The 23,162-nt window shown below is 35.1% G+C and overlaps 2 protein-coding genes across 2 annotated transcripts; both read left to right on the top strand.

The window, feature by feature from the left end:
* The first annotated feature begins 1,299 nt into the window (after positions 1-1,299).
* LOC132637987 (uncharacterized) lies at positions 1,300-7,563 on the top strand. The gene is given in 9 exon segments (XM_060354988.1): positions 1,300-1,368; positions 3,571-3,638; positions 4,326-4,393; positions 4,503-4,570; positions 5,312-5,415; positions 6,027-6,102; positions 6,387-6,567; positions 6,738-6,962; positions 7,077-7,563. Coding segments are annotated over 8 exon segments (723 nt in total). The 3' UTR covers positions 6,827-6,962; positions 7,077-7,563.
* Positions 7,564-8,168: 605 nt separating this feature from the next.
* Positions 8,169-11,150, top strand: LOC132636843 (profilin-4-like). Its single transcript, XM_060353886.1, has 3 exons — positions 8,169-8,448; positions 9,593-9,730; positions 10,646-11,150. Exons 1-3 carry the CDS (start codon positions 8,323-8,325, stop codon positions 10,778-10,780), a joined length of 399 nt encoding a protein of 132 aa, XP_060209869.1. The 5' UTR covers positions 8,169-8,322; the 3' UTR covers positions 10,781-11,150.
* The last annotated feature ends 12,012 nt before the right edge of the window (positions 11,151-23,162 follow it).

Raw genomic sequence — 23,162 nt, forward strand, 5'->3', positions numbered from 1 at the left:
TCAACTTCGACCTTTGAAAAAGCTAAAGTCGACTATGACTTGGAAAAAAAAAAGGTCGACAATGACCATTACAATGCCATTTTCTCCCCATTTGCTGGCCATTAGAGATGCCAACTCAAGATTCCATTATTGATATTTCTACTTTTTGCTTTGTTAAAATCAGATACTGGCAAACCTCCTTTTAGGTAGATTGATTGCAATTTTACATGACAAAGATGTTATAATCTAGTAGGAAATGAGGTTGACAATATATAATCTTTTTTAAAATCTGATAAAACATTAAAACTAATGCAATTTGATATAGTTGTAATAGTGTACTTCATCAAAGTTCCTTCACTTCTAAAATTCTCATTTGAGGTATTTTATGTATTAGCTCTCAAGACCATAATGGAGGTAATTTAGACACCAGTCGCATAAAAAATTTCTTAATTAAATTTTTTATCTGTCTATTGGCTTATGGACCTGATATTTTTAGCTATATAACTGTCTAATACTACTACTACGGTTGTACTAATAATTATGCCTCAATTCCGGATAAGTTGATGCCGGCTATATGAGTTTTCACTGATCATGTTACTCTATTTAAACTCATCTCAATCTAATATTATATAAAATAAAAATAAAACTTACAATAAATTCTTTATATCTTCTACTACCATAATATTTTATCACTGAAAAGCCAAACAACTCCTCGAAAATTATAGGACGTAAAGTAAAACTTCTAACATGACTGAAAGATGTTATCAACTAATTAGGTATAGTTTATATAGATTTTTATTTTTTTATTGTACCTTATATTACATTAAATCTGCATGGGTCTCAAAAGATTATAAGTCCTTCGAGACAACTTCTTTACAAGTGATTTTAGATCTTCTTTCCCCTTTTAGTACATTTGATCGCCAAGGACATGACCAACGATGAATAATAGCAATATCAAAAGTAAAAACAAATATGAAGGGATTCATCTAAAAGGTTAAAATTTATACCTGAAGTATTAGATTTATTTTACATCTACCATAAGTTTTTGCATTGATTCGTGAGAGCACCAGATTTCCTCTCATTTTATATTTGCCCCTTCCTATAACGATTTTCCAGCTTGGCTCTGACATTTGCTATGTCTAAAGCCACATAGACAAATAAAAGGCAAGTTTATCCCTTAAGATTAATTGGTATGTATTTCCTTTGTAATAATTTGAAACATGCTCTTGAATAATTGAAATACCCCTAAATAATTTTAAAAGGATCAAGTATATCTTTACCGCGGTTGCACTATATTAACCATAATAGAAAAAGAAAATCATGGAAGATGTTAGGAGTTGGTCAGAGGAGCTCACGTGGGCTATACAACATGGAAGAGAGAAAGCTGCTGTAACTGAACTATTTAGAATAAGCATGGCCTGCTGTATACAGGGGCGAATTTATGTATAAAAAATGGATCACGTGAACTCATGGTCACCTGATTAAACTCGATATATTATGTATATAATCCTTAAAATATATTTAATATTAACTGAAGGAACACATGGTCAAGCAAGACTGAGTGGAGCACTGGTTAAGTTGCGGGATCGCACCTGACTAAATGCACTTTTGCGTCTTTTTTAAAAAAAAAAAATTCTAAGCAGCCTTTAACGTTTTGCTCGCCAAGTTGATGCCACTATAAAATTTTATACCTTATCTTATAAGCAATGGTGGACCCATCCTCTTAAAATTCTGGATTCGTGTATATACCATATATGGATAGAAAGGAATCAGAGCATCTTTCAACAGAAGGCTAACACATGTGAAAGTGTCTTGAGGATGATTGCACAGGAAATTTATGCTAAAGGAGAAGGACATGCCAGAATAGCAGGACAGTTAACAAAGTTGAATTCTTATCCTTAAGCCTGTTTTCCTTGGAGATTAATTAATGTACTGCTTCGTTAGATAGGTTGCGGATCAGGTTACTTAGATATGTAGTGAAGCAGATATAGGTGGGCCTTTGGCCAGTTTTGGGTTTGGTCTGTAAAGAACTTGTAAATATTTCCCTGGTAATACAAAAATCAGTTACTAAAAAAGAAAGTCATGGTGAAAAGTCGATAGTGGGAGGTACATATTTGAGACGGAAGATAGTGTTGGAGTTCCTTAACGACTGGTAAATGGATACATATATAACACAAATCAAAAATGTCTTCTATATTATTTGGACCTACTCAAATTCGTTAAGGTAGAAATCTTCGATACCTAAAGCTCATTTCAGATGAGTGCGCATTGAGTCTTCCAGGCAATTCGCGCGAATGTCCTATCTTGGGGTGGTCTTTAATTTTTGTCCTCCGATACTTTAAGTAACAAAAAAGTGGTCGAAAATACTCTTGACATTAAAAAAATAAAAAAAGAATTTCGACCTACCCTTATCTATGACCTAATTTCGCAAGGCTTGTCCGGTATAAGTTCTGTAGGAATTAAGTTATCCGGCATAACTTCATTTCTACAGAACTTATGCCGGATAAGGCAGAACTTGTGTCGGATAAGGCAAAGTTCTATAAACTTATGCCAAGCGAATTAGTTACTACACAAATTATGCCGGATAACTTCATTTCTACAGAATTGATGTCGGACAAGGCAATTTTTTTTCTGGACTCTACTGGGGATCAAACCCGAAATTTCTGATTTCGTAGACCAGCGTATAAAGTTGCCCTTCATACGAACTGGTCTTTAATTTTTGCCCCTCAAATTGTTGGTCTTTCATTTTTGTTCCTCCTTCTCATAATGAAAATTTGTTGGTCAAGCGCAAAAAAATGAACTTCAAACCCATAAGCCCAACTACACATTGACTCGAATTTCCTAATATTTCGGCCCGTTATCGGATCGACGAATCTCCACCGACCAGCTCCAAATTGCTTGAATTAGGGAAAATTCTGTATTTCTTAAATGTGTGTCGATCAATAACACCTGACAGAAAATTAATTTGGATAGAATTTACGTTTACAACTTGTTTGGATGGTTTTTACCTATTGTATTGTAAGTTTAAGTGATTGATACTTAAATTTAATCGTATTGTATCGTTAAATCCATCATTACATAACAACGAAAAGTCCCATATTTATATTTTTATGTAACGGCTGATTTATTGTGATCGCGTTGTTACCTTAATTTTTCTCCTCATTTTGTCTTACTTGTTATCTAACAGTCCTATTTTATTCTTTACCCTACTTCTTATAATAGTTCTACCCCATACCCTTTTTTCTATAGGTTTGTCTTCAAATTGTTGACGTGTGACATTATGTATCGACGAAAACTATACAATCTATCCGAATATTGTATATAGTACAATACAATGCAACACATGAATGCAATATAATGTAAATCGATACATTATGAGACGATATGTAACAACCACCCAAAGAAGGTGGTAAGGCATGTGTTAATGAATCACACCTGAACAGAGAATCAGTGTGGATAGAAATTAAGTTTTCGATATTATTTTACCTACTGAAACTTTTTCATAGTACTATCTTCTCCTATGTATGAAAATAAAGCCAAGGATATAATCCTTGTGTTGTAACCAGAAGTTTGTTCTTGTCTTATACTTAGACTGGTTTGGTTACTGACAAAGATATCAAAGAAGAGATTGCTAAGATAAAGAAGGAAGACCTGCTGAGGTAACGTCTCCACTGTTTTTCGCCCTTACCCACCTTTCAAAATTTCCCTTATGGTGTATTCGGTATGAAGGAAAATATTTTCTATGGAAAATGTTTTCTTGGATAATGTTCTTCAGGAAAATAAGTGGGTTCCTTACTTATTTTTTTGTGTTCGGTACGTAAGCAAAAGATATTATCCTAAATGCATCTGTATATAATTTAGACAAATACTATGGGAGGTGAGGTGCAGGTTTAAGAGTGTGGGGTGGTTAGAGATGGGGGCTACGGGGTGGGGCCGAGAGGTGTGTTGGAGGGTAGAGAGGACACAATCAATGTGGAATGCAACTTGTGAAGCTTGTTTTCTCTACTTTCAATAGAAATGTCATTTTTCTCATTAAGGAACTTGTTTTTCTAGAAAAAATGTTTTCCAAATGTTTTGATCAAACAAACATGGGAAAATTGGAGGAAAATGTTTTCCTCCATACCGAACACACCCTTAATCATTGTTTAGTTTTGGAAATTCAGAGCCTAGTAAAATATTTTGTCCAGAGCGTGGACCTCATATGATTAGAAAAGGGAAATGTTAGACGCCCAAAATTATCAGCTTTCCTTAATATGGCAATCACTAAGTCTCAGCAATGTGTCATACTTGCTTGACCTAATTCTAGTTAATTAGTTGATCTAAATTAACTATATTTGTGATTTCAGGTTTAAAGACATAGACCCTTTGCACAGTGGCAGAGCGGCTGAACCGATATATCGGGATAAACTAACAGGTGAGCTAGAAGTAGCATATATGATTTTCTTACTTATTAACTATATGCATCTTTGCATTCTAAAAAACTATATGTGTCTATAATTTGGTGTAACACTGTGTTAGCTCAGGGCAACAAATGTCAAAGAAAGAGTTTTTGAAGTCTTGGAAGAAGCAGGAAGACAAGGAGAAGCAAAAGGTACATTCATTCAAATACTTTTGCATCACTAAAACAGTCAACATTTTAAATTTTATCTGGAGCTCTATTTGTATAGAGTTGGGATTTCTAAGAATTAAGGTATCTCTTTTTATGTTTTCTACATATTCTCAGGTTCCACTAATGATTAGACAATCAGTAGTTATCTCTTGTACAATACAGAGAAATTCCAGGGGTGCCTAGCCTGTCTCATTAACAAAATCTAGGGACTGAAAAATCAAAGGGCTTAAATTTTTGATATGATCCCGAGGAGCACACGTGATCCAAATGGCTTCACCCAAGGCCGAGCCAATGAACTCCAAGCGTTACAAGCCATGTTGATGCAAGGAGAGGTGTTGGAGACCATTGAGGAGCTTCATAGGAGGGCGTATGACGTATGGATGATTGCTTGGTCCCGTGGAGTGAAGATGAGAAGGAGGGAAGCGATGGTGGCTAACCATGCAAAGAGGCTATTTTCTAAATTCAAGCCATCACCCCTAAAGAAGACTACAAACAAGACCCTTGTGTCATTAAGGGTATTTTTGTAATAAGCAGCCTAGTCTTCTTTAGCTTGTTAGTATAAGTACCATACTTGGGTCATTTTATTAGACAAGATTATATTGAATTGAGATGAATACTCTAAAATGAGTGATAGTTTGTTTGGTAAAATTAGTGTAGTGCTAATTTAGTCTTAACCCTTTGTGAAATATGCTTCTCTAGTTGTTAATTGTGTCTGTGCATCAGGAAATAAAACTGGAATGGGGAAAGGGTTTGGCTCAAAAGCGAAAGCTCGAGGCTAGGCTTCAAGAATTAGAAAGTGAGAACGACGAGGCATTTGCACGGAGCAGGTATGTTGAACTGATAGAAATATTTGTTTCTTTAAGATTATGTGCTTATGGATTCTGCAATGGCAATTTATTCTTCTTCCTTGGCATAATTACCTAGATTTTCTTTAACTTGTATCAACATGAATTATTTGGAACTCTTGAACTTTCTCATTGACATTTTTCTAACATGTAACTTTAGGAGCAACAAGATGCATTGTGGAATCAGTAAAAACACTTTTAGATATGTTCTTTATATGTGTTTTAGTAATTCAAAACCTTGCTTGTGTTCTTTCTTCAAATATGTTCTAGAATGCTACTTGTTGGTAGCCCTAAGAAAGTATCATGACTTAAGCATTCTCACCATTACCAAATTCTTTCTTCAAAGATGCTAGGTAGTTAGGCATGTTACTTATTGGTAGCCCCAGCCTATTTTATTTGACTCCTTTCGATGATTCTCATGTATAATCTAATGAATTGTGTCCTGGCTCCTGAAATACATATTCGTTAGTACTCTTCTGGCTTTTGGATTTTTTTTTTTTTTTTTGATTGACAAATCCTCGAGGGTTGCACGGTCTGGAAGTTGGTGGATAAGTTTTTTTTTTTTTGGATTTGTTCTTCATTTTGCTTTGGAGAGATGATCCTTAACTTGATTGAATGCAGAAGGAAAGACCTCGATGGGGTGATGACTCAATGGCTCATTTGGTTAAGGTGATTTTCTTTTTTCATGGATTTTCTTTCCTCCCTGGCTGCTAGTAACTGGAGTTCTATTTATTTTTCGTGATGAGGAATCAACTGCCTCAACTTCAAGCAACAACAGCATACCCAGTGTAACCCCACTCAAGTGGGGTCTGGGGAGGGTAAAGTGTATGCAGACCTTACCCCTACCATGGTAGAGAGGTTGTTTCCAACTGCCTCAATTTCACGAGTTCTTTTCTAAATAGTAGTAACATTTATTTGTATTGATATGAATGACAAGATCTTGTATGTTGCATAAAAAGCATGGGGAGACAGTGCTTCCAGACCTTTGGGCCAGTGAGGAAATGAAGGAATCAGGTTTTAGGATTCCACAAGAAATCCCTGCTCACACCTGGATCAAAAGAAGATTAGATGTGCCGCCCAACCGTTATAGTATCAAACCAGGGAGACACTGGGATGGGGTCGACTGCAGTAAAGGTAAAACTATTCCTTATCCTTCTGTAGTATGATTGTTCCACTTGATAATTGTGACCTTAAATAAAATGATTGTGACCTTAAATAAAATGATGTAACTGTGCTACTTTTCCTTACCCTTTTTTATTCCCCAACAAATAATGATGATTTCAATGTTGTTTATGTTGTGATAGGATATGAGAAGGAATTGTTTAAGAGGGTGAATGATAAAGGAGCAAGTACCAGACGGGAAGCGTATCTGTGGTTAGTGTCCAATATGTGATTTATACCAGAATATGTATATAGAGTTTAGATTGGTGCACCAACAACGAATCACGCAAAACCTGACAGAAGTTCTTGTATTGTGTTTGGAGGAAGATCATATTGCTTCATTGAACGAAAGTTGCTACTTTTTCAATGTAAGATAGTAAATATAGTTGACAGCTTCACTTTTTCTTTTGTAATTTTGCAAGAAAGGAGATGGTAAATCTTTTATGATGATATTTTAAACATGCTGCTATAATGAACTGCAGATGAGTGGCAATACTCTGCACAGAGGAAATATGAGTTTGTGTTGCTTCTTTGCTGTCATTATTTTCCAGCTAGAAGTCTTACAAGGGTAAATAAATATAGTATAGGCCATTCAGATGAAAAGCAAAGCGATCGAGATGGGTTCGTCTTTCTTTTTTTTTTTTTTTGAAATTTTACATGAGAAATCCAGGTATTGTATAGATTTGGTAGCCATGCAGCTGTTGGAGGCATATTTGCTGGGGTTCTTTTTTCATCAAGCTCAAAAGAATGGTTCACACTTCCATTTTGGTTTCATCGCGCTATGTTGAAGGCATGCAGAAATGACAATGGCGCGGCCCCTCTTCTCCTATTTTTCTTTTCTTCTTATCTAATGAAGGAGTAGAGGTCTTGGTCAGAAAATTATTGAGATTTAAACTCGTGATAATATAATTTTGTGAGTGTTGAACACCTTTTTATCCGATTTATCAAGCTATAGCCGCACTCGGTTCATATCAATCAATTTAATTTTAGTAGTTAAAATCTAAAGTGGCAGAATACATCACTTAACCATGACTAAGTGAAAATATAAGCATAAAGCATGTGTTTTTGCATTTATTGATTTGGTATAAAAATTGGAAAATGGACAAAATGGTTACTTATTAATATAATTTCTTGCCGACTTTATGTAAGATACTCGTTTGGCTGAGGGTTATCAAGCACATCGTAAGCTTAATCGGTGCTAACAATGACCAACTCGCAATAAATAGGGTATGCATAATAATGCTACGAATGCGATATCAAATACTAGTAATAATAATACCAACAGACGAACATCCTCAAGTGTTTCTAAATATGTTGAGCTCCACATATTCTTGTACAGTTAACAAAGGTATGAGATCAGTAAATGACAATTCACTCGGGGACATGCAGTATAAATGGCCAAGAGATACATATATTAAAATCTATACAAATAAATGGCAAGTCCAAGATAATAGTCCGTTTCCTGAAATGAAGGCGGACATTAATCATGAATTCCGCTAATTAAACGAATCTCAAAATTGAACGGTATAGATAATATCTTGGTTCTTTTTTGAATTTTGATGAAGAGTACGTGGATCATGTATATTTCCTAATTAATCCCACAAAATTCTCTTTCAAAAAAAGGTGAAAAACAAAATCTTCCATTTTCATTCCAAATACAGAAACTTGGAAAACATCAGAAGGACAAAGAATATAGTATTGTGTGTGTGATTATTTTTGTGTTGAAAAATGTCGTGGCAAACGTACGTAGATGACCATTTGATGTGTGAAGTTGAAGGTGGTGGCCACCTTACTGCCGCCGCCATCATTGGCCACGATGGCTCCGTTTGGGCACAAAGTGCCAATTTCCCTAAGGTACATTTCAATTTTCTTATATGTTTCTCTTTCCATTCAATATAATTTTGATATAATTGTCTGCTATACGAAACTCGTTAATTCGATTAATTTAAATTCGTGCCGAGTAAGATCTATTTAGGAAAAGTGCTCCGTACCAAGAATTAAGATAGAAACTCGAGATCTTTGATTAATGATTGCAGTACTCCATCCATCCCGACACATCGTTAGTGATTTGCTTTTGTTATTATTAACGTACATGTCTATTTGAAGCTGAATATTTTTTCTCATGTAAAATTTTTGTGGTTGAGAAAGGAGATGGTGAGAGAGTGGACAATCAATTTATAATTATTTGGTATTCGTTATGCACGATCCCACTACTTCAAATTAGTGTTGTGTAAAGTCCATTTCCATTAAAAATAGAAGTGCTTCTACCAATAACAACATACCCAATATAATCCCACAAGTGGAGTCTGGGAAGGGTAAGATGTACGCGGACCTTACTCCTATCTTGGTAGGCAGAGGCGGATCCAGGATTTAAATTTTATGGGTTCAATCTATAGAATTTTAGCATTGAACCCATTATATTTTTAAAATTAGGGGTTCATATCTACTATTTATTGCAATTTTAATAATTTTTTACACATAAATTTAGGCTTCGCGTCCAAAGTTTGGGGTTCAGTTGAACCCCAACCTTATAGGCTACATACGCCTCTGTTGGTAGGATAGAGAAGTTGTTTCCGATAGACCCTCGGCTAAAAAGAAATGTAACCGATGCATAAACGTAGGAAAGAAAAAGGTCATATTATCAATGCACTCTCACATCAAAATATGTTTGATGAATTGTGATTGATGATATTCGTTCGCTTTAATACAATTATATGATGAATTGTTATTGATGATATTCGTTCACTTTAATACAATGTCAAATTATGTGAATCGTCTCATCTAAAACTTAAACCGTTAAAAGTATGAACACTATCTATTTATTTGCCATAGATCACTCCACATTATTTCTCTTTTTCATTAATGCTGTTGTAATTTTCATCAAGTATTATTTTCTTATTGGGTCTTTAAGATGTTAACAAAAAGTTTATGGATTGTTAACATGCCATAAGTGTGATTAAATATTGACTCAGTTTTTCTTCTTTGAATACTTTTGCAGTTTAAAGCAGAGGAGATGAAGGCCATATTGACTGATTTTGATCAGCCAGGCCATCTAGCACCAACAGGATTATTTCTTGGAGGATCAAAATATATGGTGATTCAAGGAGAGCCTGGTGCTGTCATTCGTGGAAAAAAGGTGTTGTGTACTTTACCCTAAACCCTTATTGGGATAAATGTGAATCTATGATTTAGAGTCAGTGAATTTTGCTTTTTAAGTATATGTATCACTTTTTTTCCACACACATATAATCTTGTCAGTCGCAGTGGATTCTGTCGAACTCGATGTGTTTAGTCTGACCTGAATTACAAAAAAAAGAACTTCTTATATGTCATCATGCCGACATTGTTTTAGAACATAAGGTTTAGAGTGAATGAGTTCTGGTCTTTATATATGTGTCAATTTTTTCATACATAAATCCGGTTGGACATAGTGAATTCTGTCGAACTCGATGCGTGTAGTCTGACCTGAATTACATAGAGAGAACTTCTTGTAATAGATCATCATGGACTAACATTGTTTTAGAATCTAAGATTTAGAGTCATTGAACTCTGCTCTTTATATGTGTGTAATTTTTTTTTTCACACACACACAATCCGAATTAGATGTAGTAAATTTTGTGGAACCTGCTACATCTAGTCTGTCCTGAATTACATAGAGATAATTTCTTATAATCAGTATCATCATGGACGAACCCTTGTTTCAGAGTATTTACTTTGGAGTCAATGACTTCAACTCTTTATATATGTGTCAGTTTTTTTCACTACACACACATATAATCCGAGTTAGACGAAATGGATTCTATCGAACCTGCTACGTCTAGTCTAACATGAATTACAAAAAGAAAACTTTTATACTAGATCATCATGGACTACAATCTTGTTTCAGAATCTAAGATTTTCCTTATATATGTACTAATTATTTTTCCACACCACAAGCATATAATCCGATTTAGACGCATTGGACTCTATCGAACATGCTACGTCTTGTTTGACTTGAAGTACATTAAGAAATCTTATTCATGGACTAAACTTTTTCCACAAAATTTTGCAGGGTTCAGGAGGAATAACTATCAAGAAGACAAATCAAGCTTTGTTATTTGGTATATATGATGAGCCTGTTACTCCTGGACAATGCAATTTGATGGTTGAGAGATTGGGAGATTATCTCATTGATCAAGACCTCTAGGATGCAATTTGGACCTATAAAATGTTTAGGAGTTGGAATTTGTTTTAAGATTTTGAAGTTTTTTTTGATGGATTTGTATTGGTTGAGAACCTGGAATTTGTTCTAAGATTTGCAATTTTTTTACTTTAATCTCTTTTTTCACTCTACTACAATTTCTTAGCAAAATATTACATGTCTGCGTTCGGATAGAGGAGAAGGATTGAACTGTTAATTAATTTGTTTGGATATGTCCATCACGCAAAAAAAAAAAAAAAAAAATTATGAAAATCATCAAAACTTTTTCAATTCTTATACAATCTTACCAAATGATCAAGTCATAGTTTATAACAAAATTAATACGCTATTAGAAGGCCTTTCAAAAAAATACAACATTAATTGATCAAACTTTAGTTCAATAAAATGGAAAATCGAACATGAGTTGTAGTGTAACTACTCTTTAGTCTTTAATATAATCCTCCCACATGGTTGGTAAGCGTAAATTGTTATAAATATACTACCAACTTGTAGATCTTTTAATATTTGATATAAATGGTTGGTAAACATGATTGGTAAATATATATACCAACTTAAAGATCTATTTTTACAAAATTTAAACTTATGGGTCAAATTTTAAATTTAGAAAATTTGAAATCATGATTTGGAATCCCGCCGAGGGTCTTTCGGAAATAGCCTCCCTATCTTCCGAGATAGGGTAAGCTCTGCGTACACTTTACCCTCTCCAGACCCCACATTGTGAGATTTCACTGAGTATGTTGTTGACTTGTTGTTGACTTGTTGTTGATTTGGAATCCCAAATAATGTCTTTTTGGATGATTTGGAATTTCATCTCATGAGATGAAATCGCATCTCCAAACGCTGATTTCATCTCATGACTTGAAATCATGAGATGAAATCGCATGTCCAAACTCCTACTTAGGTTACATAAACTGAGAATAGAGATTTCTTACGCTATTAGTGAATTTTAGCATGCATGTAATAGTAAGTTAGGTACCTTTTTGTAATTACCAAATCATCAATTAATATTTTTCAAAAGATATGTTTGTAATTACCAAATAAGTGTCATGATTATGTGAATTATTTTTACACAGTTAGTGCATAAAACTTAAACTCTTGAGAGTTTGCCTTTCTATTAATTCCAAATCCTTTTTTCGACTTAAACTTTAAATACTCTTTTTTGTTCACACTTAAGCCGAATCATGTTAGGAGGCCTCCCCAATAAAAATCAATTTTAGACAAATAATCCACCACTTGAACAAATATACACATGATCAACTATTTGAAATTACAAATTTGACTTTTTAACTTCACATTAACACTACTACATTAGGGGGAATTACAAACAAATAAGGCATATATTATCCTACTAGTAATTGACAATAAGACCCTAAAAGTCAATAATTTTGATCCCCTCCCCCCCCCCCCCCCCCACACCCCACTCTCCTCCTTTTACCCCCTCAAAAAAAATTGTACCTAACACTTTTTTGGTTCGAAACTACTGAGAATAAATGCTTAAAATGTAAGATAATTTTGTACCTAACAGTTTTTTGCTTAAAAACTACTGAGAATAAATGCTTAAAATCTTAGAAGTATCAGGAGAATCTTATAAGCGCCGTCCATGCAAATTAATTAATTCTCGAGTCTCCTAAAATGGGAGGGGAAAAAAAAAATTAATTCTCGAGTCAAATATGATTTTCAACTTCAAAATCTTAAAAGTTCCACTATAAGTTTTTTTTTTTTTTTTTTTTAAATCCAATCCAAATGATAATGTATCAAAGACTTGTGCATTATTTTTTGGGTTTTGGGGGGGAAGGGGGGTGGTGGGCACTCAGAAAAATACACTATAATACTATATACCATTTTGTGGAAATTTAACTCATTTTAAGGTAGAAATCCACATATGAAGAAAAAACATTGAATAGCTACAAAGAATAAAAAACCAATGAGTATTGCTCGTTGGATTAGAAGTCAAAAGCCTTTACACTTATTGTACTTAAAAATGTGTTAAACTAATTAACCTAATTAATTAGGCGAAAATGCTTCCTAATTTCTTTTATCATTTACCTAACTAATCATTTTATGTATGGCGTGCTTATTGGGTTTTTAACAACTTAAAACCACAATGGGACTACAATCATGCACTTTAACCCACATAACTTTTCTTTTTTTGACATCAAAATTAGTGCCAATCAGTGGCCATGATTATCTGCTTCATATTTGATGATGATCTACATTTAGAAAGTCTTTTCAAAGCTAAATTGGTCCCCATACTTTGCATTCATTATTTTTGGCTTGCTTTTTTGCCATGTATATCTCCAGGCTGGTATGATCAGTTTTCTTGTAATGCCCTTACTGGATCAATTATGAGAAAATAGTGACACAATTTAGAAGACGCTAGATAATTGCCTTTCATCTACTTAAGTTTAGAAGGATATAGCAGGTGTTTTATAGAATAATCGATGTGCACATAAGCGAAGGGGAATATAACCCCCCACCCCCACCACTAACACTAATCAGACTCATCACCTATTCCCTTCTCTCTCTCTCACTGTGGGTAGAGCCGGAATCTACATCATTAGTTACGGATTCGATAAATCAAATAACTTTAACTTAGACTCTATATTGTGTGAACAAAATTACTTATATGTACATATAACTTAATTATTCCGAATCTAGTAAGTTGTCTGCACTACTACAAGAACACTTTTTGTAGCTAAACAACAAGATTTGTAGCTAATCTTATTTAACTATGAATTAGTGACATATCATTATTAAGAAAATGATTACCTACAAGCTATTTATAAGCACGATAAATTAGCAATGAAATTCTTAATCTCAATCCCTTGCAGTGTTGTAATGTTAAACTTGTAAACTTAAAATTCTGGATTCGTTTCTATTGTTCTTGATTGGGTGGGGACTAAATCCTATTATTTGACGGACAATATGGAGACGCATGTGTGCATGATAGACACAAGAATATTTGTACAGAGTATAGAGTGCACAATCACGAGGACGTTTCTTTTTGGGACAAAAGACATTATTTTGTGAAAATTGTACTGAACCTAGTTCTTAGCTCAGCGCCAGCGGTACCAAAATTGATGTGACATTTTTTTTTAATCTTTTAGGAAACCCTAATACTCCTAGAGAACCTTACTCCTTAAAAGAAATTATTGGATTTTACCGTTAATTAAAAAGTCCTTATTGTCACAGTTTTTGTCATTTATGCTTCCAGTTTTTTAAGACTCGACATTATTCGGATTCACCTAGGGAGGCACCATATTGAGGATAAAGTTCTCCTTGTTGAAAAGAGTTTTATTTTCAAGATTGGAACTAGAGACCTTTCGTTAAGTACGGAAGAATACGTAATACATCACCACAACCTTTCGATACACCCATCTTTTGTTAGATTTCTCATCCAGTGTCCAGCAGTGGCGGAGCCAGGATTTATGTCAAGGGGGTTCAAAAATATAAAGAAGCCATAAATGAAGAAGCTAAGGGGGTTCAACGTCTACTATATATACATAAAAAATAATTTTCACCTTACATATACAGTGTAATTTTTCGCCGAAGGGGGTTCGGATGAACCCCCTCGGCTCTATCTACATCCGCCACTGGTGTCCAGTATTAGTATTGGTGTTCGACTAAATTCGGATTCGGGACGCAAAGACTCATATTGGGGGGTAAAATGATCCGAATTTCACCCAAAGCTCGAAACTCGCAACTTCTGATTAAGGATGAAGCAGCACTTACCGGTCCGTCATATCACTTTTCTTTTTAATCAATTATTGGCCAAAAAATATGAAAAAAAGAATTACAACAGACATTTAATACTTTCATATCTTAAAGCTAACTTAATATAAAATTTTCCTTCGATGTATTTCACATTAGCTGAATTTTGCTACTCATTTGAAAATGATACAACTAAAATGATGTGTCATAATGGACCAAAACAAAAAGCTACTAATTGAAAGGAAACTTGGAGCATTGCTAAATTCCATGAATGACAGATGGATGCCAGCGTATTGTGAAACATGTTACACAAATTTCACAGACTTAATTAACACAACAATATTAAAATATCACATTTGAAAGGAAATAAGATATATATATATGCTACAACAACAATTCCTCTTCCATGGATCCCAGGCCCAAGCCCTATATGGACCTATCAACATTATGCTACAAAATTGCCATGTCTTCTTTCCAATGACAATTGGATGGGTTGAAAGAGATAAATGATTGGAAAAGAGAGAAAAATATGATACGAGAAAATTAAAAAATAAAAGTGCATTAAGAAAATATAGTTAAGTACCAAAGTGACGATGTTATAATTATCAAAAATAACGAGGAAACATAAAGCACTAGCATACTCCAAGAATGAAAGATAGCTGCCAGCATGCGAGACAAATCGCACTTGGTTTAATTAACTTTTTTTATTTTAACGAGAAATACATTTAATTAACTCACAACAAGATAACACACCAATTGGGAAAAAGGAATATACTCCATCCTTTTCATTTTATGGTAGTTTTTAACTGGATACCGAATTTAACAAGAAATAAACACTTTCTGAAATAGTTTTAAAATTTGTGATCTTAAACACGTCATGACATTTTTATAGCTACAATACATGTCAAAAAGGATAAAATAAAAAGCTTCAAGATAAAGAGATTTTAAGTACGAAAAGATCTCGTTCTTTATTAAATAAATTAGAAGAAAGAATATCATATAAAATATAGAGGCATATTAAGTTGAGTGTGTGAACAGAAGTCCTATGTTAATAGTTAGAAAGAAAAGAAAAAAAAATATATATATATAAGATTTGGGAACACTCTTAGCGTTACGAGGCATTTTGGAGAAATCAAGCAGGCTAAAGCGAACATATATATATCACATCAAGATACAAGTATCTTTGGAATGACTTAAACCAACAACTGGTATTAGAGTTAATAGTTCAGTGAGACGAGTATGAAAGTAGCAAAGCAATGGTGCGGAGCTCGGTTTGCTACATAAATTGGTTGCTTGAAAACGCGCACACACACAAGAAGAAGTTAGCATGTGGACTTTGTCGGCCATAAATATTCAGAAGATTTGCACACGGTGAATCTCATGACAAACTTATACGGTGATGGGACATGTGAAACTTAGTTCGATGAATTTTGGTGGTGAATTATGTGAAACTCAGTTTGAAAGGAAATTATTATGCGTGCGAGTAAAAATCAAAAATTGATAATTGAAAAAAGAGAATTATATATAAAGTTTAGAAATAGTCTTAGGGTGTTTGGATTGGCTTATTTTAGGTGTTTATTGGCTTTTAAGTTTTTTTTAACTTTTTATAGCACTTACTTTTAGATAAAAAAAAGTACAGAAATAAACTAAAAATCAAAAGTTACGTTGGATATTCTCAACTTATGATTTTTAATTAACTTTTAACTTATAAGCTATTTTTAAAAAGTCAATCCAAACAATGTAAAGTTTAGGAAGAAGACCATGTGAGTTTTACCCAAGATGAAAGTATGTATGGATTAGTTTGGTAAGGGATCAACACAACCACCACAATTGACTAGGATATATAGCAGGACATTTGAGGTGGTTTGCCTACCCAAATCTGAAATTCAAAAGCCCAAAATGGTTCTTGTCCACCACAACAGCCCCCCCCCCCCCCTCCCCTCCCCCGCCCATGGACCCTCAATACTCCCCTACCCTGCTGTCATGTCTCAAATGTGGGGTTTTGTTTTGGGGGGTAGGGTCCAAAGTGCAAACACATTATATTATGCTGTACAATGCTAGGTCATCTTCCAAAAGACAACTGGATGGGTCGAAAGGGACAAAGGATTGGATAAAAAAAGAGAAAAGGAAGATACGAGAAAACAGAAAAGAAGAAAGTGCATAAAGATTCTATCATGGAAGCTAGTGATTGAAGATTAGAGATCAAGATTTAAATTTCAGCAACACAAAAAAAATTAAGAATGGTTGTCTGTCATTTCGGTTATTTAAGTTTTGATGGATAAAATTACTTTATATTTAGTGACGAATTTAGAATTTGAAGTTTATGAATTCGGCATACCATTAAACTCATTAGTCATTTGAGTCAATGAGTTCGAAATTTAATATTTATGCATATTTAATAAATTTTTTAACACATAAAATTTGAGCCAAAATTATTAAATTGGTTGAACATGTAGGTTTAATTGTGCATTTGTTGTGTTTATATTTACACCAGTAAAAAGTAGTAGATGCATGCAAGCTGACTCGCCATTTCAGTTGTTTAAAAAGGTGTATCTATTACTCTCTTCGAATAAAAAAGAGTGTTTAATTAAATTTTTTTTTAATAAAAAAGAGTGTTTACTTATCAACTTAAAAAAAAATTTACCTTATTTTTTAAATTTATCTCTATTAAATGTTATGTGATCAAATTTCAATATTTATTTAATTTAAAATAATTTAATCAAATTACATCTTTTGTCCAGGAAAGGAAAGACAATCTTATAGTAATAGTAAAGGTACATATAGAACAAATGGGAGTAAATGACAACTGTGAAATGTGAATGAGCAGCATAAAGCTAGAATCGTACTCCCTCCCTTCACTTTTACTTGTCAATTATTTTAAATATAGATTTCACTTTTATTGTCCACTTTTGCATATCAAAAGAAAAATATTTTATTTTTTCTATTTTAACATTAGCATTAATTACTAATTTCAAATTATTTTTTAAAACCATTAAAACTATACATCAATTAATATAAGTATTATGGTAAATTATATACTTTATTTATTATTTATTATTTATTAAGAAGTGTGCAAAATTTATAGTGGACAAATAAAAGTGAATGGCGAAAATATGTGGTAAACGGCATTCATTAATTAGCAAGATTTGGTCATGGATTGGACATTAAAAGAAAAAGTCTCTATGGTTCCATTATGACAAGGCAAATCTTGTTGAAAATACATATGCCTACTGCCTAGGATCACTAGACATAGGCTGAAGTGCTTAGGTCACCATGTCCTAATATTAACACACGTGAAAGGAGTATTAAGAAATTACAGTAAGGTAGCAAATTGAAAATCTTGTAGCAATGGTTGCAGCCTTGCAGGTAAAACAACGGGAGTAAATAACAGCATTTCACAGCATAAAGCTAGGATAGTATGTGGTAAAGGGCATTCATTAAATAACAAAGATTTGATAATGGATTGGACATTAAAAGAAAAAGTCTATGGCTCCATTATGACAAGGCAAATCTTGTTGAAGAATACATGTGCCTAGGATCACTAGATATAGGCTAAAGTGCTTAGGTCACAATGTCCTAATATTAACACACACATAAGAGGCGATAATTATTAAGAAAGATGTCTTTAACAGGTTGGTCATCTGTCAAGACGAAAATGTGAGTTCTTAGTATTGGTAAATTGCTGTTGTTCATACTTTTCTTTTCGCTTTTGAGTCGCTCTTTTCATAGGCGGATGTAGTATACTGATATCAAATTTATCTGAATTTAATATTTTCGACATATAGCATAAGCTTATGTGTAAAAGTACACGAAAATTATAACACATTGTAGATATGAATTAAAGATATAATGAATTCAATGCTAAGAACCTTAAATATTGAAATCATAAAACTTAAATCGTAGATCCGCCTCTAGCTCTGCTTATTTGTCGTACTCCTCTCTTTCATATGAAGGCAACGGGCGGAGGTAGAGTACTACTTATGGATTCAGACGAACCCAATAGGTTTTGCTTAGATCATGTATTTGTATCATAAAGTTCCTTAAATATGTATAAATGCTTAATTATGAATTCAGTAACTAAGACGAGCTATGGTTCGGTGGCAAGTTCTAAATCCATAAACTTCAAGTCCTAGTTCCACCTCTGATGAAGGCATTGTAGAATATACATCAAATCAAGATCAATTTAATTTATTCAGAACTCTATTATTTGTGCTTCCTTAGTCAAATATTTACAATATATGTTAATTCAGGCCAAAACTACTGAAATAAGATGAACCCGTAAGTCCTTAAAAATACCCTATATATACTTTGCACGTATTGCTATTTGCTGGTGGAAATTACTTCATGTGGGGATCTTCGGAACAAAAATGTTTGAGAAAGAAATAGTTATATTTGTAAAGGTAGAAAATCTCTAGGTGATATAATTGTGAAAACGGGCCAAATTAACTAATTCAGAATAACATGGGATCAAAGTAACATATATTTTTATCAACTTTTTGTTATACTTATGCATGTATTTTCAATTCTTTTGGAAGTGAAGTGGGCAAAATAATTTTTTTTTTCTTTGGGAGCATAAAATCCTCCACAAAAGAGTGATAAACAAGAAAGAATCTTCCAAATAGAATTCTATTTATATTGCATAGTCATAAGTTATAACTTATTAACCACCAAACTTATTGAGTACTATTCTGTCTCTATCAAACTCCGAATTCGGAGTCAAAATAGCATGTTTTTGGAGCTAATACCCAAAATGGGATGCCTGTTCCGGTCCGGTATTTGTTGCATTTCGCTACACTTGTAGCGAAATGTAACAAATAATTATTTTTTTTTGCATTTCGTTGGTATATGAACGAAATATGAATTTTTTTTTTATATTTCATTTATTAAAAAACGAAATATGATTTTTTTTTAATTTCGTTCATATAAAAACGAAATAGGAAAATATATATTTTTTTTTGTATTTCGTTGGTATATGGGAGGGGTGAGGGTTAGAGGGGGTAGGTGGGCTAAGGGAGTCTCTAGTCTACGAGTAGGGTCTTGGAATATTGGGACTCTAACGGGGAAGTCTATCGAACTAGTTAAGATTCTTAAGAAGAGGAGGATCAATATAGCTTGTGTCCAGGAGACTAAATGGGTAGGATCTAAGGCTCAAGATGTGGATGAGTATAAGTTATGGTTCTCAAGTAGGTCGAGGGATAGGAATGGGGTAGGCATTTTAGTAGATAATGACTTACGAGAACAGGTGGTAGGGGTTAAGAGAGTCAGCGATAGGTTGATGACGATTAAGCTGGTTGTTGGAGGGTCTATTTTGCACATTATTAGTGCTTACGCGCCGCAAGCGGGCTTGGGCGTGGAGGAGAAAAGACGTTTTTGGGAGGATTTGAACGAGATGATGGGAAGTATACCGTCCACTGAAAAGCTATTCATCGGAGGAGATTTCAATGGGCACATTGGGTCAATTTCAGGGGGATATGACGATGTGCATGGAGGTTGTGGTTTCGGTGACAGGAACGGAGGAGGAGTTGCACTGTTGGACTTTGCAAAAGCCTGTGGGCTGATAGTGGCCAATTCGAGTTTCCCGAAGAAGGAGGAGCACTTGGTAACCTTTCGTAGTTCGGTGGTTAAGACGCAGATAGACTTTTTACTCCTTAGGAAGGATGATAAAAGTCTTTGTAAAGACTGCAAGGTGATCCCGAGTGAGAATTTAACGACCCAGCATAAGCTCTTGGTGATGGATTTGGAAATCAAGATGAAGAAGAGAAAGAGGGTCGTGGATGACAGGCCTAGGATCAAATGGGAGAGTTTGACCATGACGGGTACACTGGAGATGGGGGAGAAGTTGAGATCTATGGGAGCCTGGGAGAGTAGTGGGGAGGCGACCAATATGTGGGATAGGACGGCCAGTTGCATTAGGGAAGTAGCTAGAGAGGTGCTTGGGGTCTCGAAGGGTAGCCGTGGCCGGCACCGAGGGGACTGGTGGTGGAATGGAGGAATTCAAGAGAAGGTGGAAGCAAAAAAGGTGGCGATTGCGAAGTTGGTAAACAGCAAGGATGATGAAGAGAGGCGAACGAATAGGGAATTGTACAAGATGGCGAGGAGGGAGGCAAAGTTAGCGGTTACGGCGGCAAAGACAGCAGCTTTTGAACGCCTGTATGCAGAACTAGAGGACAAATGCGGGGATAAGAAGTTGTACAGACTAGCCAAGGCGAGGGAGAGGAAGGCGCGTGACTTGGATCAGGTGAAGTGCATCAAGGACGAGGATGGTAGGGTACTAGTGGAGGACGCTCTCATTAGACGGAGATGGCAGTCATACTTTCACAAACTCTTAAACGATGAAGGGGACAGAGATATTGTGTTGGGAGATTTGGAGTACTCCGAAAGGTGTCGTGATTTTGGATATTGTAGGAATATAAAGGTTGAAGAAGTTAAGGGTGTTGTTCGTAGGATGAGTAGGGGAAGAGCGACCGGGCCCGATGAGATTCCGGGGGAATTTTGGAAGACTGCAGGCAGGACAGGTTTAGAATGGTTGACTCGACTCTTTAATGTCATCTTTAAGACGACTAAGATGCCTGAAGAGTGGCGATGCAGTACAATGATTCCATTGTACAAGAACAAGGGCGACATTCAAAGTTGCAACAACTACAGAGGGATCAAGCTGCTAAGCCACACTATGAAAGTGTGGGAAAGGGTGGTGGAGATGAGGGTAAGGAGAGGCGTGTCTATCTCAGAGAACCAGTTCGGATTCATGCCGGGGCGCTCAACTACAGAAGCTATTCATCTTGTACGGAGACTGGTGGAACAATATAGGGAGAGGAAGAGGGACTTGCACATGGTATTCATCGACCTAGAAAAGGCATACGACAAAGTGCCGAGAGAGGTGCTATGGAGATGCTTGGAGGCTAAAGGTGTACCTGTGGCGTACAGTAGGGCGATTAAGGACATGTATGATGGGGCCAAAACCAGGGTAAGAACTTTGGGAGGAGACTCAGAGTACTTTCCAGTGATGATGGGGCTGCATCAGGGATCAGCTCTTAGCCCATTTTTATTCTCCTTGGTGATCGATGGATTGACGCGGCAGATTCAAGGTGAGGTGCCATGGTGTATGTTATTTGCGGATGACATAGTCCTGATTGACGAGTCTCGCAGTGGGGTTAACGCGAAGTTGGAGGTTTGGAGACAAACTCTGGAGTCCAAAGGGTTCAAGTTGAGTAGGACCAAGACAGAGTACTTGGAGTGCAAGTTCAGTGATATAGTACATGAGGCTGCCGTGGAAGTGAAGCTTGACACCCAGGTCATACAGAAGAAAGATAGTTTCAAGTATCTTGGGTCTATTATACAAGGAAGTGGGGAGATTGATGATGACGTCACACATCGTATTGGTGCGGGATAGATGAAATGGAGGCTTGCCTCCGGTGTGCTGTGTGATAAGAAGGTGCCACCGAAACTCAAAGGCAAGTTCTACAAAGTGGTGGTTAGACCAGCTATGTTGTATGGGGCGGAGTGTTGGCCAGTCAAGAAATCGCATGTTCAGAAGATGAAAGTGGCGGAAATGAGAATGCTGCGGTGGATGTGTGGGCACACTAGGAGTGATAGGATTAGGAATGAAGTCATCCGAGACAAGGTTGGAATAGCCTCAGTGGAAGACAAGATGCGAGAAGCGAGGCTGAGATGGTTTGGGCATGTGATGCGGAGAGATGAAAATGCCCCAGTGTGGAGGTGCGAGAGGTTGGCCAGCGACGGTTTCAGAAGAGGTAGAGGTAGGCCGAAGAAGTATTGGGGGGAAGTGATTAGACAGGACATGGAGCATTCCCTGCTTACGGAGGACATGACCTTAGATAGGAGGGTATGAAGGACTCATATTAGGGTAGAAGGATAGTAGGTAGTCGCGTTTATCCTCCCTTAAGAGTAATTATGTTGTTTTATAGTTTCTTGTATCTTGATTTCTGCGAATATCTGTTGGTTTCGAATGACTTATTTACTTTCATTGTTTCATTTTCATAGTTATCTATAGCAGTTGATACTCCTTTTACCATGACGTTCTTGCTTTGTTATTTCTTGTTATTTTTTGCTTTCATATTGTTTTCGATACGCTTGACCATATCTAACCTTTTGTCTTTTCCTCTCTTTTTCTCCTCTCTTGAGCCGAGGGTCTTTCGGAAACAGCCGCCCTACCTTTCAAGGTGGGGGTTAGGTCTGCGTACACTCTACCCTCCCAGACCCCACACAGTGGGATTATACTGGGCTTGTTGTTGTTGTTGTTGTTGTTGGTATATGAACGAAATAGGATAATTTATGTTTTGTATTTCGTTTATAAAAAAACGAAATATGATTTTTTTTTATTTCGTTTATATAAAAACGAAATAGGAATTTTTTTTTTTTTTTTGCATTTCGTTGGTATATGAACGAAATAGGATAATTTTTTTTTTTGCATTTCGTTTATATTCCAACGAAATAGGAAATTATAATTTTTTTTATTTCGTTTATATAAAAACGAAATAGGAATATATATATATATATATATATATATATATATATATATATATATATATATATATATTTATTTTGTATTTCATTTATATACCAATGAAATAGGATAAATATATTTTTTTTTTTTGTATAAATGAACTTGGACATCGTCCGGTTATAACCACCGATA

The sequence above is a fragment of the Lycium barbarum genome, chromosome 4 (assembly GCF_019175385.1).
Source record: "Lycium barbarum isolate Lr01 chromosome 4, ASM1917538v2, whole genome shotgun sequence".
Lineage (NCBI taxonomy): Eukaryota > Viridiplantae > Streptophyta > Magnoliopsida > Solanales > Solanaceae > Lycium > Lycium barbarum.

What these genes read in the sequence shown, in the direction of transcription:
- LOC132636843 (XM_060353886.1), top strand. Translation starts at nt 8,323, where the DNA reads ATGTCGTGGCAAACGTACGTAGATGACCATTTGATGTGTGAAGTTGAA. An exon ending in AAAGTGCCAATTTCCCTAAG is followed by an intron (nt 8,449 to 9,592) that starts GTACATTTCAAT and finishes ATACTTTTGCAG; the next exon opens with TTTAAAGCAGAGGAGATGAA. An exon ending in CTGTCATTCGTGGAAAAAAG is followed by an intron (nt 9,731 to 10,645) that starts GTGTTGTGTACT and finishes AAAATTTTGCAG; the next exon opens with GGTTCAGGAGGAATAACTAT.